At 38.6% G+C, this 16,836-nt stretch overlaps 4 protein-coding genes across 5 annotated transcripts; 2 read left to right on the plus strand and 2 right to left on the minus strand.

Moving 5' to 3' along the window:
- Nucleotides 1-82: 82 nt before the first annotated feature.
- Nucleotides 83-3,937, plus strand: LOC111781866 (serine/threonine-protein kinase STY13). The gene is made up of 6 exons (XM_023662591.2): nt 83-727; nt 900-1,032; nt 2,173-2,368; nt 2,851-2,972; nt 3,058-3,213; nt 3,493-3,937. Exons 1-6 carry the CDS (start codon nt 531-533, stop codon nt 3,628-3,630), a joined length of 942 nt encoding a protein of 313 aa, XP_023518359.2. The 5' UTR covers nt 83-530; the 3' UTR covers nt 3,631-3,937.
- Nucleotides 3,938-4,945: 1,008 nt separating this feature from the next.
- LOC111780905 (G-box-binding factor 1) lies at nt 4,946-9,003 on the plus strand. The gene is made up of 12 exons (XM_023661255.2): nt 4,946-5,316; nt 6,292-6,428; nt 6,509-6,556; nt 6,669-6,758; nt 6,864-6,953; nt 7,118-7,290; nt 7,371-7,425; nt 7,523-7,571; nt 7,660-7,886; nt 8,109-8,186; nt 8,503-8,628; nt 8,715-9,003. Exons 2-12 carry the CDS (start codon nt 6,369-6,371, stop codon nt 8,820-8,822), a joined length of 1,104 nt encoding a protein of 367 aa, XP_023517023.2. The 5' UTR covers nt 4,946-5,316; nt 6,292-6,368; the 3' UTR covers nt 8,823-9,003.
- LOC111780906 (HVA22-like protein k) lies at nt 8,943-12,881 on the minus strand. 2 transcript variants are annotated; one of them, XM_087120116.1, is made up of 9 exons: nt 12,658-12,881; nt 12,413-12,424; nt 12,044-12,102; nt 11,719-11,816; nt 10,918-10,969; nt 10,321-10,384; nt 9,675-9,770; nt 9,437-9,509; nt 8,943-9,353 (listed from the first exon to the last, which is right to left on the minus strand). In XM_087120116.1, exons 1-9 carry the CDS (start codon nt 12,688-12,690, stop codon nt 9,241-9,243), a joined length of 600 nt encoding a protein of 199 aa, XP_086976242.1. In that variant the 5' UTR covers nt 12,691-12,881; the 3' UTR covers nt 8,943-9,240. The 2 variants fall into 2 exon arrangements, with proteins under 2 accessions (XP_086976242.1, XP_023517025.1); XM_023661257.2 differs by lacking the exon at nt 12,413-12,424 and having other exon boundaries at nt 12,658-12,878.
- Nucleotides 12,882-13,880: 999 nt separating this feature from the next.
- LOC111780901 (zinc finger protein GAI-ASSOCIATED FACTOR 1) lies at nt 13,881-16,693 on the minus strand. The gene is made up of 4 exons (XM_023661250.2): nt 16,057-16,693; nt 15,583-15,979; nt 15,274-15,503; nt 13,881-14,899 (listed from the first exon to the last, which is right to left on the minus strand). The coding sequence occupies exons 1-4, from the start codon at nt 16,163-16,165 to the stop codon at nt 14,106-14,108; spliced, it is 1,530 nt and encodes a 509-aa protein (XP_023517018.2). The 5' UTR covers nt 16,166-16,693; the 3' UTR covers nt 13,881-14,105.
- Nucleotides 16,694-16,836: the final 143 nt, after the last annotated feature.

Consider the following 16,836-nt stretch of genomic DNA (forward strand, 5'->3'; position numbering starts at 1 on the left):
TTTTTTTCCCTAATATTTTATTATTTACACGTTGTCACGTTTTATAGTTACAGTCACTACGAACGACATGTCGGATGTCCACTCCCGGATTACGTGGGCCATACCGTACGGATTCTCCGATAAAACGTCCAAAATTTTCGCCCAATATCTCCGTATCACCAGAGCCACACTCCCCTACACGTAAATCCATTAATCAATGTACACGTGGCAGAATCACAACGACCCAACTGATGCAGCGCCGCCGCAGAGGAATCAAAGCAAACAAATATAAATGGAAGTGGAATTTTAAACATTGATTAATTCCAAATTTTATTGGTTTCAGAAGAATGTACGTCGCAGATTTGTGGGTTTCGATTTTGTTTTTTTTCCCTCTCTTTTGGTTTTGCGTCTTGATTTTTGAAATTTGTTTCGAAACGAATGATGTTATGGTTTTGAATCTTTTTCTTCTTTTCGTGTTTCTTGTTTTCATTTCCGATTCATTCTTTATTTACGCAATGGAATAGACTAAGAAAGCAGAAGCGGCTCCAACAATGGCGGAGGAACACGAAGAACACTCATTCAAAACAATCGGTACTGCTTTCAGTTGGTTCATTGGGGACGATGATTCTGAAGATTTAGGTTCCGAGTGCGGTCTCAAGATCGAACCTAGTTTGCTCATTGACCTTCGTTGTTTAAAGATTGGTGAAGTTATTGGCGAAGGTTCATACTCCATTGTGTATGAAGGACTGTAGGTTTCTTCTTCTCTCAAATTGTGGCATGATTTTACTCTCGATTTAGCATTTTTGTTACAAATGTGCTTTGCTTTGATCTTGGTGTAATTTATGCGTGGGGTTATCTTCGATTGTTTTGAATTATTGGGTCAAATTGTAGATGAATTCATCAGTTAATACTTTGTGTAGGTACGATTATCAGCCTGTTGCCGTGAAGATTATACAGCCGAGTAGGACATCGGCTATAAGTACTAAAAACAAAGAAAGATTTCTGAGAGAGGTTGCGTTGCTAGCAATAGTGAATCACAAGAACGTTATTCAGGTAATTGTTTTGCTATAACTCATAGAACTCACTCGTCTTGTAATTCAACTCTGTATTATAATCTTTATGTAAATTGAATATCATATATGGATTGCTGTTTGGGGGAAGGCAAGAGAGTGAAAACGTTAGTGAGTTTAAGAATTTTTTTCCATATTGTTCTTTTAAGTTTTCTCTTCCTTTCGATTTTTTCACAAGGATTTTAAAACCTCCCTAGAGAGGTTCCTCACCCCTTATAAAAAATATTTAGTTCTCCTCAACTAATGTGGAATCTTACAATCCACTCCATTCGAGGCCCGGTGTCCTCACTGATAATCGTTCCCTTCTCCGATTAATGTGGGACCTTCCAATCTATTCCCTTCGGGGTCCAGCGTATTTGCTGGCACACCACTTCATGTCCACACCTTTTGGGGTCTAGCGTCTTTGTTGGCACAGCACCTCATGTCCACTCCCTTCGGGGTCTAGCGTCTTTGTTGGCACACCGCCTCGTGTTCACCTCCCTTTGGGGCTTAATCTACTTGCTAGTACATCGCCCGGTGTTTGGCTCTTTCTTGTTAATCTCATTCCTTCCATTACTTTAAACAGTACAAGATTCGTGCTTCTTCTTGTTGAGCTGCGTTCTTGCTTAAAAACGGAAGATTTTTTTTCTATAGATTAGACTTAACATTAAGTAGGGAAAACTTAAGTACTGAATCAGCGAGGCCGGCTTGCGGTCTCTGAGTAACACCTACCCAAATGTCATGTGTTTGAAAGAAAACGAAGGAAAACTTACAAAAATGGAGACGAGGGGTTGAGTCTATTTAGTGATTTTGTATTTAAATTTAGATGTCTTTGTGATGTTGATATGATATGATATGTAGTTTACTTTTAAGATATTATAAAGCTAATTTTGTACAGTTCATTCTATCTGAGAATTTTATCGAATTTTGTCACTGTTAAAGCTGATTAAACTCCCTTAAGAGTGCTAGAGAACGATACATGAAGCTTTTTAGTCCCCCTTTTTGGCTTCATCAGCTGGAATTTTCATATAGAAGTTATAGTTCTTGGCTTGCTCTGATTACCACAGTAGGCTAGCATGATAAACCATACATGTTTATCCATGCCTCAAATATGGTTGCTGATACCCTATTCTACTTAAAACAGTTCATTGGCGCTGCCATATCGCCGACGTTGATGATAATCACTGAGCTAATGAGAGGTGGATCACTCCAAAAGTACTTGTGGAGCATACGGCCGGAGACCCCAGAACTGAAGCTTTCCTTAAGTTTGGCTCTAGATCTATCACGAGTAATGGCATACTTACATTCAAATGGAGTCATTCATCGCGACTTAAAGCCAAGTACTGTGCTGTTTCTCATCTACTTTACACTATCACCTTCCTGTTCATAATCCCCAAAAGTTTTTTTTTTTAATTGGATAACCGGGTGCCGCACTATCCTTTAATTATTCACTGTGTCTGTCTCTACCGTTTTCGAGCAGCTTATTCACTCCACGTGAGATCCCACATTAATTGGAGAGAGAAACGAAACATCCTTTATAAGGGTGTGAAAACCTCTCTTTAGTGGACGCGTTTTAAAATTGGGAGGCGGATTGCGATACGTAATGGGCCAAAAATGGACAATATTTGCTAGTGGTGGGTTTGGGCTGTTACACTCTAAGTCTAGTTCTAGGAGAGAACAAGAATTTTTAAAGTTTGCAACCCGAAAACTTAAGCCGATGGATTATGATAAATTTGATTATATCAATACTTACGTACTTGATCTAAGACATTTCCAAAGATCTCAAGTCGTTGGCTTAGTAACAGTCTTCATGTTTACTCAGGCAATCTATTGCTAACAGAAGACAAGCAACGGATTAAAATAGCAGACTTTGGGTTGGCTAGAGAGGAAATATCTGGTGAAATGACTACTGAGGCGGGTACTTACCGATGGATGGCCCCTGAGGTAACCTTTTCTTTCTATAGTGTTTGACGAAGTTCATCTCTTTAGTGCTTTGTTTTATTAATGTTCTATTTTCATTTGATATCAGCTGTTTAGCATTGATCCATTGCCTGTTGGAGGTAGGAAATTTTATGATCACAAGGCAGATGTCTACAGCTTCTCGATAATTCTTTGGGAGTTGATGACAAACAAGACTCCATTCAAGGGCAGAAACAATATAACGGTGGCATATGCCGCAGCTAAGGTGTGTTAGTTCTACAATTCATCTGCATTTAAGGCTCAACTAGAAGTTCTAGACAAGAATGTTCTTGAAATATTAAGAACACAAAATACGAAACTCTTAGATATTTGTTAAAAATTAAGAACAGAAAATAGGAAACTCTAGATATTTGTTAGTTAAGATGCCCCGCTAATAGATATTGTCTTTTTTAGAATTTCTTTTGCTGTGTTCTGCTGTGTTGTTGTTATCAATTGAAATGGGCTAATTTCTGCAATGACACTGATTTACCATTTCTTCATTCAGAACATAAGACCAAGTCTTGAAGGAATCCCAGAAGATATCGCCCGTCTCTTGCAGTCATGCTGGGCTGAGGATCCAAAAATCCGTCCAGAATTTACACAAGTCATAGATTCTCTAAGGAATATTCTCCAAACTTTTTGATTACAAGAATCTTCAGTTCCTGTCATGGCGGACACAGAGGAGGAGGTCGAAGGTGCATCAGACACATCGTGTTCTGAGAGAGAGAGAGAGAGCATAATAAGGCCAGAAGACATGGAAACTCATCATTTTGCCTCAGGTGTTGCCACGACTTGTGCACGTCTGATTAAACTGACAGGTTTTGTGTGCTCATGTTTTGGCAAATAAATGTAAATGGTCGGTTAGATCCAGTTTTGTAAGAGCCACCGTACATAAAAAAGGATCTACAAAGAACATTGAGAAAGATAATAGCAGCTTTTGATCATCAACACTTTCTGGGTCTGTGCTTATGCTTGTTTTGCTGCCTTATGCTCGTTGAACACAATTCTTTGTGAGAAGTACTTACACTCTCTATTAAGAACAATTAAGAAGATACTCATACTTTTTTCTAAGACCAATCGAAAAGAGATTACAAGATACTATGCAAGTTAGACAATTTATTCTTAATGTATGTAAGGAAGTTTTAAGATTGTGCAAGCCCACTTTTGAATAGATTATCATTTGATGAAAAACACTAAACTACTAAATTTTAAGAAATTAGGTCGTTTACGTAATAATTGACACTACACTTACAAATTAAATAATGGAATTATTATTTCTATTATTGAAATATTAAATGTGAGAGTTGGACATTTTTTTAATATCTATTGTGATCTGCCTAATATTCTAATGACATAATCTTATATTAAATATGAGCACACATTTATATACTTTCTATAAATTTATTATTTCAAAATTTTGTTTTTATGTATATATATATATATTTATTGCCTTTTAAGACAAATAAAAAACTAATTTAAAATCTCGCCACGCATAAAATAACTTTTTGCCACGCCTTTAGACCCTTTTTTAAATTTAAAATTTAGGAATCTCAATATTAAAAAAAAAAGAAAAAAGAAAAAAATGTTGTCCACATACTTCTTCCACGTTTATATATAAATTCACTTATAACATGTGGTTATTCGCTAAAGTTTTTGTTTCACATTCAACCAATGAAATTAATGATTTTAATAAATAAATAAATATATTTATATATTATGGTTTTTTTTTAAATATTTATCTTGAACATTGCACTAGTCAGATTTGATGGCTGCTGGTGAAAATAAATATATTTACAATAATTAAGGTTATCCATTAGGTGTGACGATGAGTCACCGAAATTTGGCTTTGTCACGAATTTGATCCACTAAAACGTGGACAGCTGGAAGGATCTTTCTCGCACGTGTCAATTGGCAAAACCCTAACCCGAACCCGTCGTTTAAACTTAACCCAGGTTATCCTATAAGGACACCGTCACACCGGATCCCCATCTCTCCGTTTTCCACGCGCAGCCTTCTTCGTCGGCAGAGGCGGTTCCAGTGGTGGCGCCATTCTCTTCCTCCGCCGTGACTTCATCTTCATTCCGCACGTCTCCGCCGCCGGGCGGGTTCCGACATACTCGCCCTCATCCACGCGGTAACTAGGTTTTCGCGCTGTGGGAGTTTACACAGTCTCTTTTCTGAGCCGCAGAGATTGGATTTGGATTTCGAGAGGTCCAGAATCCACAATTCTCAGCCGTTGATCTCTCAGTCAACAACCTACATACAGACACGCCTTCCACCTGGACTTCCACATCAGTTCTCTCAAAGTTTCATCGCGCCATGAAATCAGGTTTCTCTCTCTCTCTCTCTCTCTCTCTCTCTTAAGTTTTAGTTTCTTCCTGCAGAGACACGTAGTGTATTGGAATATTTGGTCGTATTTGGTCCTAATTTTAGTTTTGTTTTTTAAAGGCGTTTTATAATCTTGATTCTTGGGATGTGAGATTATCTTCGCCGTCTTGTGGTTCCCGGACTCAATTCAACTTCTTCGGATTACTTCTTTTACTTCAGTTTCTCAAACTATTTTTCTTTTCGTTTCACTAATCCTTCTTTACTTGATGACTTCAATTTCCTCCCAGTATGTTTAATTCGACGATTAATGGAGTCCTCAGCCGCAATTTTGTGAGCAATTGTTTTTTAGAGGGAAAAATCGTTTTGCTCGAATTATTTTTGCCCATATGTTTTGGGATTGGAATGGATTGGAAGCTGTGTTCTTATAGGTAGGTGTAGGTATTATATGTTAGATTTCCCATTTGGGATATAACATACTTATAGAGAAACATGCTCGATCGCATGATTTTCCGGCGTCTATGTTGGAACCTATGATTAGGGATGTGGAAGAGTGAATCCATGAAAGCAAATTGGACGTTTAATCATTAATTTCTGTGATTGGAGAAAGTTATTCATGATAAGGCGTCTAATGGGTGAGTGTGAACTATTGGAATGTTCACTAATTCCAGGAAGATCCTTATTTGGAAATCTGGTGTCTAGTATTGTGATCCGATTTACTGCAACTTAAATAGATATGGGGTCTTTTTTTACTGTCGCAGTGTTGAATGATATCCATCCGATTGCATCTGGTTAACTCTGTAGATTGGTATGGTACCAGTCCAGCTATGAATTTATTATTATGGGACCTGCTTATTGAATGAAATTATGTTGCTTTTCCTAAATTAGCAATGCTCTCTCTAAAGATTATGAGTATATTTATGTGTCTCATTCTCTTCTTCCCAAGACCAATTCATTGTAGTTGATAACTGATTATCAGGTTGGTCGTAGAAACCATCAAGGACTTCGGATTATCACTCGGAAGTTGCTGAATTGTAGTGGTTTTAGCTTTGGTTGATGGGGACAGGAGAAGAGGGCACGCCTTCTAAAACTTCCAAACCTCCCTCTTCATCTCAGGTTATAGAACCTTCCTTAAGTTTCCCGGTTTTCATTCTCATATTGTCCATATCTTGAGATGTTTTGATTGTTGTGCACAGGAAATACCCCCGACGCCTTCATATCCTGATTGGTCAAGCTCAATGCAGGTTAATGAGCTTCTGATTTTATACTAATTGCCATTTGAATTCATTAAACACCTAGAATAGTTTTGATGATCTCGATAAATACTGCTGTCTCAAAGTTTAGCCTCTTTTGTAGGCTTACTATGGCGCTGGTGCTACTCCTCCTCCTTTCTTTGCATCTACTGTTGCTTCTCCAACTCCCCACCCTTACCTTTGGGGAAGTCAGGTAATTCTAATGGACTATTGTCCCTCCAAGTAGTATGGAGGTTGATCTTTTCTGCAGGGGACAATAATGTTCCTGTTTTCTTAATTGTGTGTTGACATTTTTCAGCATCCTTTGATGCCACCTTATGGAACTCCAGTACCTTATCCAGCTATGTATCCACCTGGGGGAGTTTATGCACATCCCAATATCACTGTGGTAATCTCATATTCAAATCAGTGAAGCCTTTTTCTTTATGGCGTTATCTTCAATATTATACGTTCTTTGCCCCTGATCATTCGTTGTTGTATACCCACATAAATCACTCGAATAAGATATAAGAATTTTAAGTTGGTTCTTGATATACTGCTTTTCATTTGTAGCCTCCCGGCTCTGCCCCAATTAATGCGGAATATGAAGGAAAATCTCCTGATGGAAAAGAAAGGGCGTCCAAGAAATCCAAGGGTACATTGGGAAATACTGGTTCAGGTGGCGGTAGGACCGGGGAGAGAGGAAAGGTGGCTTCAAGTTCTGGAAATGATGGTGCATCTCAAAGGTGTTTTGACTTGAGGCTTCGTACAAGTGTATTCCTTTTTAAATCAACCTCATCTGATTAAGAATTGCTGGTTTTTGTAGTGAAAGTGGTACTGAGGGCTCATCAGAAGGCAGTGATGAGAATGCTAACCAACAGGTATGTGACTTTTTCTTCTTGATCTTTCAATCATCTGAACTGGTTCAACTACTACGATAGCCCTGTACTAGTGAGAATATTTCCATTTCTCTTTCAGGAATTTGCTGCGAATAAGAAGGGCAGCTTCAACCAGATGCTGGCTGATGGTACGATTTTTTTTTTCTCACTTTAATTTTAGTTATACTGCTCGTATATGCTTTTGCTATTAATGTTACTATTGAACTGCTATTTTAGGAGCCAATGCACAAAGTAACACGGGTGGACCAAATTCCAAATCTTCAGTGACTGGGAAACCCATCACTTCCATTCCTGCAACTAATCTGAACATGGGAATGGATTTGTGGAATACCACCACTGCTGCCTCAGGGGCTGCAAAAGCAAGAGCAAACGTGGTCTCCTCAGCTATTGTTCCAGCAACGATGATTGGTCGTGACGGTGTGATGCCAGAACAATGGGCTCAAGTATGAGCTACACCCTTCATTTGAAATATTCTCCCAATTTCTGTTCATAGATTGATATTCTTGAAGTTCTTAAAACTTAGGGGGGAATGGATTATTTACCATGTTGAATTTTGTCTAACATGTAAATAGACCTACACCTGTTGCAGTTCATTTCTTATTTCATACACGTAATTGACCAGTATTTTCTTGCAATTCTTCTTGTTCGGTGCTCTCGATTGGTAGGATGAACGAGAGCTAAAACGACAGAAAAGGAAGCAATCTAACCGAGAGTCTGCTAGGAGGTCAAGATTACGTAAGCAGGTATGCACACTCACTGCCAACTTTGGTTCTGGAAATTTCATATTTTCATTAATGCACAAAGTAATGTAGTTTTGACTTGTTTTATTTCTTGAGGGGAAAATTACCAGTTCTACAATTTAAGAATGGTGTGATGTCCTTGGAAAGATGGGTCCAATTGATAATTGGAGGAGTTGGGAGTATAAATTACTAGAAAATCTGGTAGAAAATCTGGTATTAGTTTAGGGTTTAGGGTTCGTAATGTGGTATTAGTTCAGCTGTTACTAGAAAATCTGGTATTAGTTCAGCTGTTTGTAATGTTGCCTATTATCGACGACAGGCGGAGTGTGAAGAATTACAGGCCAGAGTGCAGACTCTGAACAACGAGAACCGTACTCTCAGGGATGAGCTGCAGAGACTCTCCGAGGAATGTGAAAAGCTAACATCAGAAAATAGTTCCATCAAGGTCAAATCTTCTTTTCATTCAGCCTGGCTGCTGAGATATTAAATGCATCAAAGAATTAATCAACTTTAAATTTGTTGTTCGAACAGGAAGAATTGACACGATTTTGTGGACCGGAGGCATTAGCTAAATTCGAGAAAGGAACTGCTGCTACTCCGGCTGCCCAGTCGCGCAGTGGTGACGGGGGTAACAACTAAGAGTAACAATTCGACACCATTTAGAAGCTGCGATTCCAGTGTGGGAAGAGGAAACCATATTAATTAACTCGGAATTATGATGTCTTAGGAATATAGAAATTTATTTTTCTGACTAATCCATACGCTTGACCTCTTTCAACTGTAACATTATAAAAGGAACTGTTACTCGCTTGGTGGTTCACTGCACCTTGAAAGCATGATGGTGCATAAGATTACAAATACTTCTAAGCTTTCTATCAAATATCAGTGCGGAGTAAAAAGAATTTTGTGAAGGATATACACTGTTCGTTGATTCCTGATGCAAATAAAAACGAAAGAAAGCACTCATTATAAGCGGATACCTATAGATACTTCCCAGGGAAAAAGGGGCTGATATTCTCATAATGTACACCAGTGAATCGGAATTTTAGGCGGGAAGTCAATCGTCGATATCGGATTCTGTATCGGAGTCTTGTCTTGTCTGATCTTCAATTTGTAGGTTACTCCCAGCCTGATTTGGTCTGGCTGGCCCAATCCTTGATGATTGCTCGTCTGTTACAGTGGTGGAGAAGAACGTATTTAGAAAATGCATTAGCAAGTTATAACCAAAAAGCAAAATATTCCCAAGTTTCCACCTGATCCCATTATTCGCATAATCATGGTTCGTAGATATTGAATCTCTGCTTGATGAGCACTGATTGTTTTCCCCTGCAGTTGGAAATCAAAATCACCACGTTTAGGTTGTTCCGCGGTCACCAAGAAGAAAGAAAGAAAACTCGTACTGTTTAGGGATTAAAGAATGTAGGCATGAGATTATGCATGTGAATCTTGAAAAGGCAAAACGTGACAATGAGACGGATGTAGAGGAGTTACCATTTCATTATAAACAGACCCCAAAATTCGATCCACCTTAGCTTGATGCTTAAGGAAGAAAGGACGCAGGTGGTTCGTGTATACTTTCTTTGCACCCTGTAAGAAAGCAACGAATGAATTAGGAAAAATATAGTTCAGAACACATTGCATAGGACTCGATGATGTTTGACAAGAACAACTACCAAATGCTAAGACCCTTTGTATTGTTTTAAATAAACCTTCAAGCAACGTTAAAAGTCGAAAGCATTCCGTATAACAGCTATCTCATTTTACTCGCGAGATACTCTTCAAGAATTCAAAAACAATATTTCCATTCTTTGTGCATTGATCTTGGGACGACCTATCTGCTGTGCATCCTCTTTAGGACCTCCTAAGGAATCAGTTCGATATAGTTTTTCAAATTGGTACCAATCTATTTTCGGTTTAAAGTCGTTATGGTCAAACATTTTCAAGGTTTTTCTCGGTTCGTAGCTGGAAAGGACTGGCAGGAGATCTCTGAAGGAAAATGGGAATTACTCCCTTCGCTCAATCGACTAATGTCCCAGAGAAGTATTTTGCAAGTATACCCTCTCACGTAAATTTTGCAATCATTTTCTTGTGATTAAAACAACAAATTAAATTTAGAAATATTGAAATCCATACTTACACCAGTTGCTGGGAGCTGGAGCCAAACAAGAAATGCAAACTTCAGATGGTAGTACACTGGAACCCTACAATTTCATAGAAGATAAAAATATTGCACGATCAGTAACAGCACGGCTACTAACAGCACGGCTACGCCTGCTTCTTGAATCAAGGACTAGACTACAGTTATTGCCCATCCTTTTTGGCTTTAAAAAAGAAGAGGATAGAAATGTGTTTGAAGTTAACCGAAGTTTTATTTTGGCTGGCATTTGGAAAGAACAAAAATTTCAATACGTTGAGAGCTCACTGATAACAAGAACCACACTTGCTGTACACTATATTTGACTGAACCACTAAAATTGTTTGTGGTTTTATTTGGCGTCTTGCAGATTATATGCTTAGAAAAAAGAAACCAAAAGAACTTTTTAAGAACATACGAGGGAATCAGATGGATTTTTAATTATACTTGTGTAACTATGAGATTTTCTCAATACAACAATTGGAATACTTCTATGTAAGCTCCATTGGAAGGATACCACAACTATGCTCCCTATTCTAAACTGAGGCAAATACATTAGACAGAAATAAATTGTAAGAGTAGAGTATTAAAGAATGATACCATGAAAGAATTTTGTCTGAGAACACTTCAACAAGGCTGAAAGATCCATAGGCTGTATTCATGAAAATACAGAAGAGATTATCATCTTTGATAACGCATAATGGTTGTGTACAAGAATTTCAAGAAAATAACAAAGGTTTCATGCAACAATTCAAGTATATAATCATCCTCATTCCACCAACATGCTAAATACAGGCATTAGAACACAATACAGAGGTTTACGTTCACAGACGTGTAAATATTCAATATTACAGATTATTAGTACAATAAAAAGGAAAAAATATACCAGTTTTATGATCTGCTACATCCATCAAGTGATACGGTATATTATTTAGAACAAAAAATATGGAAAGGTCAACCACAAAATTAATTACATTGTTCTAGTAATACATTTGTCAAATCAACTATGCATAGAAGTAGTATTCAATTTCCCCTTGCATTCCATTTCCAAGAAGTTAACCCTTTTTGTTATTCCCAAGTGTCTGGATTAGTCTGGTCATCTACCATCTTTTCCTACAAAAGTTTGATTACAAACTCAAAATTCCCTTTACTATTTTCACCTGCTCCAATGATCATTAAGCCAACCCTATAACTACAGCATCTCCAAGAAGATAATTAATGGCAAAGTTCAAAGAACAATGGCCTGGTTGGTTAAAAGTAACACTTGCATACTTCTCCATGGCAAAGCACTAAAAAAAAAAAAAAAGAAGAAGAAAAAACCTTTTACGAAACTCAAAATCAAGAAAGCTAAAGAAACAAATCAATGAAGGAGAGAACTGAAAATATATTTTTTTTCCCAACCTGCCCAATACAAAAGCCACTTCTGTTGCTCATTTTGATCTTTCTTCTCAATCGCCTTGAAGGTGGAATAAACGGGTAAAACAACCCCTACAGAGCAGCTAAACAAGCCAAAAGGCACAATGAGAACCCGTAGATAATGTTACAACTAATATTTTGAAAGCAGTCCAATCAATACCATAGTCTCTTCATCAAAGTTTCAGAATAGCATCTCCCACTAGTATATTTGTTAGAACAAAATGAAAAATAGGTCGAACAAGCTACTAGGAAAGGCGTTGAGGAAAAAAAAAATACCACATCTTAGAGGAGTTTACATGTTAAAGCTTACCAAGCTGTACGAACAACAACATTGGAACCGAGAGGATATAGGAGAAGCTGCAATCCAACCTGCATCAAAGATCCCCAATATCATATCTTCCGCACGTTCTCAGTGCAAACTACTTTCTAACAGAGAGCATTCATCTTATTTTCCAGACACGTATCACGTTCATATAAGGACCAGGCCCGACAAATTGACTTCTAAAAGGACTATCAATACTACATTCGAGTTTTCATCACATCCTTCTAACACATATTGCTGCAAAACATTCATACGTTTGTCCCTAACCTAAGCTCAAGACGCTAATAAAAAATCAATATTCAACCTCGTGACCTCACGAAGTCTCATAATCGTATCTCTTTCCGCTAAAACACATACCTCCGTGCAATCCTGCGTAAGAGATCGATGAAAGTGAAACAAACAAAGTGAACCCTATATAAGAGAGACCGATGAAATTGAAGCAAACGATACCCCCCTCATCCGGTCACTAAATGGACACCTTTATCTCGAAGACGTTAAATAAATTCTTCAAACGCTGTTTCCAAATTTGTGAACAATCAAAAGAGAAAAAGCCGAAGAAGATCTAGCTGACAAGAAGATCGAATAAAGGAATGAAACCACACCTCGTTGGAAATTGCCGAGCCGAGAAGAGCCATAATTCGAACGGAAGCAAAAATCGCTGCTCAAATCTTCACCAAAACGAACAAGAGATTCAAGAAAGAAAACAAAATCCAAAGAGAAAGGTTTCCGTGCAAGTGAAAAATTAATGGATAGTATGGAATTTGAGCGTCGACGAGTAGAAATTAGAAAGAACTGAGAATAGGCATTTCGCAAAACCTTAATATAGAAAACGTCAAAAAAAAAAAAAAAAAAAAAGGTTTTCATCTAAACGAAAAAACATTTTTTAATGAATAAAAGGTAATTGATGAAATATATATATATTTGCTAAATTAACAAAAATTTCCCAAAATTCAATAATTACGTTTCGATGAGACAACCCTTTCTCAGCTTTTGTTGAAGCAAAGAACGTTTGTATCAAACTAATTAACACCTCCTTATACCTAAATTTGGATAAATCAAGAGATAAGGCTATAATTAGATTATCGATCGAATATCGAAATTTGAATAAACCAAGAGATAAGGCTAGAATTAGATTACCTTTAAACGATCGAATATTTAGAAGCAACATTTGAAACCTTGTTCTAAATTGAGTCACTCCACCATTCATCTTAATCAAGACTCGATTGAATGGCTTGGATGCTTCTTGATTGAATGGCTTGGATGCTTGAAAAAGTAGAAATGGCAAAATTCATAATCAGATTTCTAAGTAAAACGTCTCAATTCGAGATCTCAATTTCATTCATTCATCAATTTGATTTTTACATAACATATTGTGGGTATTTATAGTTTCCCGATAAGAGACGTCTGTGGCAGTGATTCAATCCCGATCCCCTTTAATCTCCACAAAAGACGATTTGACCATTACAGAATGAAACAAAAAATAATAAAATTTTTCAACAAACGATATGTTTGAGTGGCTAAGGAGACAAACTTACTCGTCTAGATTCAAACACTAGAGTTTAAAAAAACAGGCTTACCATTGTATCACGTTTCAAAAGTAACATTAAAAGGGAAGATAATCTATAAAGTATCAATAAATAATTTCGAGTAATTCAAATTCTAGTATAACTAGCTGTGAGAATGTTAACAGTTCGGACACCAAATTTGAACACAAAACATAAATATTTGTTTTATGCAAAATATCACAACAAATGTCCGAATCAGACAAATTTTAATAATGTCTTAGTTTTGTCACTTTCACTACTCATGACCAGAAAAATAGCTCTTTTTTTTTTTTTTAATCTTTTAATTGTAATTCAAAACTCAATTATAATAAATTCATGAACTGAGATGAGTTTTGGAATTTAATTTTACTGGACGATCTAATGATCTTTACATAAATATAGCAGCCATGGCATCCATGTCGCTGCTGTTTCTAAAAAGCAAAGCCGACCGCAAGTGTTTACAACTTACAAACACTAAGGAGAGGAGCTTCTCTTCTCTTCCAGTTTCAGTTGCTTCTGTTCATGTCCTGTCGGCCGGATATGTCGCCGCCGCCGCCGCCGCCGCCTGGGTATGATTGAGCGGTTGTTGCAACGTTCACGCTGCTGCCTACTGAGGTTATTAGTGCAGCCAGGCCACTGTTGGGGCTGCCCCCAGCTGCCATTCCCAATCCAAGGAAATCAAGGGTGGTGTGTTTTGGAGCAAACATGGAATGGTTTCCCCTTATTAGTTCCTTCAATCCCGAGTTTCCATCGCAGGGGAGTCCGAGGCCGAGCCCTGCAGCAATCGAGACGCCATCTGGTTCGACTTGTCTCTGGTGGTTCCATGGCAAGCTCTCTTGCTGAGCAGCTGAAGAGGAAGATGATACTAACCCCAAGCCACGAAGCAACGACGCACTTGACGCTGCTGCGCCCATTTGAGCAGCTCTTTGGAGTAATGCTGTGGCGGACATTGCAGGATGTGGCATTGGTACGTATGGTCGGAGGTCTTGGCTGGCGGTTCCGAACATCGGAGGCCCTTGATTCATTGCAAGACATAGAGAAATAGGTTCAATGGTTGAAGATGGTGCATAGTCTGATGAACGATCTGAACAAGCCATGGCTTGCATTAGGTTCGTAAATGGAGGTCTTGGAGGTTGGAGGCTTATCGACGTAGTTGAAGAAGCAAATAACCCAGCAAACCCGCTACTTCTCGTGCTACTATTGCTGCTCGCACTCTTGCTGCTGCTGCTGCTGCTCCCGCTCGTAGCCGCCGCCATACCCGGTGCCTCTTCGATATATTGCAAGGGAATCTCTGGCAGCTCTGTTGATAAAAATAAAAATCTCAACAAGGGTAAAGAATGAGGAATGATCACAAAAAAGGTTAACATCCAAGAATTGTTTAAAAGAAAGCAAAAAAGAGGAATCATCAATCATTTTCTTTACTATAAAAACCCCTTTTCAATCCTCTTTTGGCTTTTTTAGCACTTGGGGATCTCTTTAACAAAAGCTATGAATCTCATGATTTACAGTAACCATTCCAGAAAAGGGTTCATTTTAAAATACTTGCAGATCGATCATCACCCAGATGGAAACAAAGAACAATAACAGACAAAAACAAACAACAAGCTACTTAGCTTTGTTGTTTTTCATGAACACTTCAGACCATACACGACAAGGCCGAGAGGTTGACTTTACCTTGACTTGGAACAGGCAGCACAGTTGTTGGCTCAGCCGTTGACTGCGGAGGAGATGAAGGCGGTGGCGGCGATGGTGGAGAAGGCTCCGGATTGGGTTTCGCCACCGTCGTCTGAGAATCGCCTATGTCTGGATCCAAATCCGGTTTGTCCACCGGCTTAAGCTGAGCTTTTGCCCTTTCCTCCGCCAATGCATCACAGAAAGCTCTATGTGTAATGAAGCTATCCCTCCTTCAAATCAAAACCCAATTCAGAATCCCAAAAATCTCAACAAAAACTCAACAAATTAAGCAGAGGAAATTCAATTCACCTGTTAAACAAAGTCCCACAATCGCATTTATACTCGCGAGTGCCACAGATTTTGGAGTGAGCTTTCCAATCGGACTGAACGGCGTATTTCTTAGAACACTTATCGCATTTCCATTTCTTCTCGCCGTGCTTTCTGCAAAAGTGCTTTTTAATCCCAGTCAGATCACCAAGAGCTCTAGAGGGATCGTGATGAACACATGAACTCTCAGGGCAGACATAGACCTTCTTCTTGACCTCCTTACTTGACCTCTGCCGGAGCTTCCATGGAAGATTGTGTCCTCGCCGGTGAAGCTGTAGATTCTGATCCCTCTGAAACCCCTTGTTGCAAATCTCGCAAACAAATCGATTCGTGGCCAAAAGGGTCTTCGGAGACAGAGCAATTACTTCCGCCTCCGGATCTGTGAGAGGAAAATCAAGTTCAATCGATTGAACAAGTTCAAACAAACATTAAGAAGTAATCAAGCAATCAAATAACCTGGCATTCCGGGTAGATTTCGCTTCTTCTTAGTAGCAGATTTCGCTCCAGGAGAAGAAACGCTACCCTCTATGGAAGCTATAGACGAATCTTCTACATCGGCCGACATGATTTTACAGAAAAATTTCACAAATCCGAATTGAAATTCAATAATCGAGAGCAAAAGAGGAAAGAAAGGGAAAATCCCAAGTATTTCAACTTCAAATCGAGGAATCCTTTTAGATGGGGTGGCGACAGTTCATTTGATTCTAGGGTTTTTTCCCCCAATCTCTCTCTCTCTCTCTCTACCGGTCAAATAGCTTTATTACCCCATCCACCTACCATTCTCCGAGACCTCTCCGACCTAAATCCAGCATTTCCGAACAAGATGAAACCCCTCTCAACCAAAAGGGGTCTGTCTAGATATCGATTAACGCAGCCAACGGAAAATCACTACTGTCCGGGTGAGCCTGTGAACACCGGTGGAACAGCTGCTTCACCGTCCGGTGATCGGAAACAAATTTCGGAACAAGATGAAGAGGATGGAGAATGAGAGAAAAAGCGAGTTGGGTGAATCAGGTTCGAGTCAGTGGAGACGGCGAGTTTGGGGTTTTAGACAGAAAAATCAAAATCAATAAAGGATGGAAAGGAGAGGCGGTTTGCTGAATTTTGTGCCGCAGGACTTCCAACGTGACTTCTTCTCAAAGTTTTCGACTTCGATTCAGACAAACCTCTTTCCTCTTTTTTTATTTATTTATTATTATTATTTTTTTTTTTTGCTTAGTAATTTTGTTTTGGCAA

This window comes from Cucurbita pepo, chromosome 19 (genome assembly GCF_057944985.1).
Source record: "Cucurbita pepo subsp. pepo isolate OVF chromosome 19, ASM5794498v1, whole genome shotgun sequence".
Taxonomy (NCBI): Eukaryota; Viridiplantae; Streptophyta; class Magnoliopsida; order Cucurbitales; family Cucurbitaceae; genus Cucurbita; species Cucurbita pepo.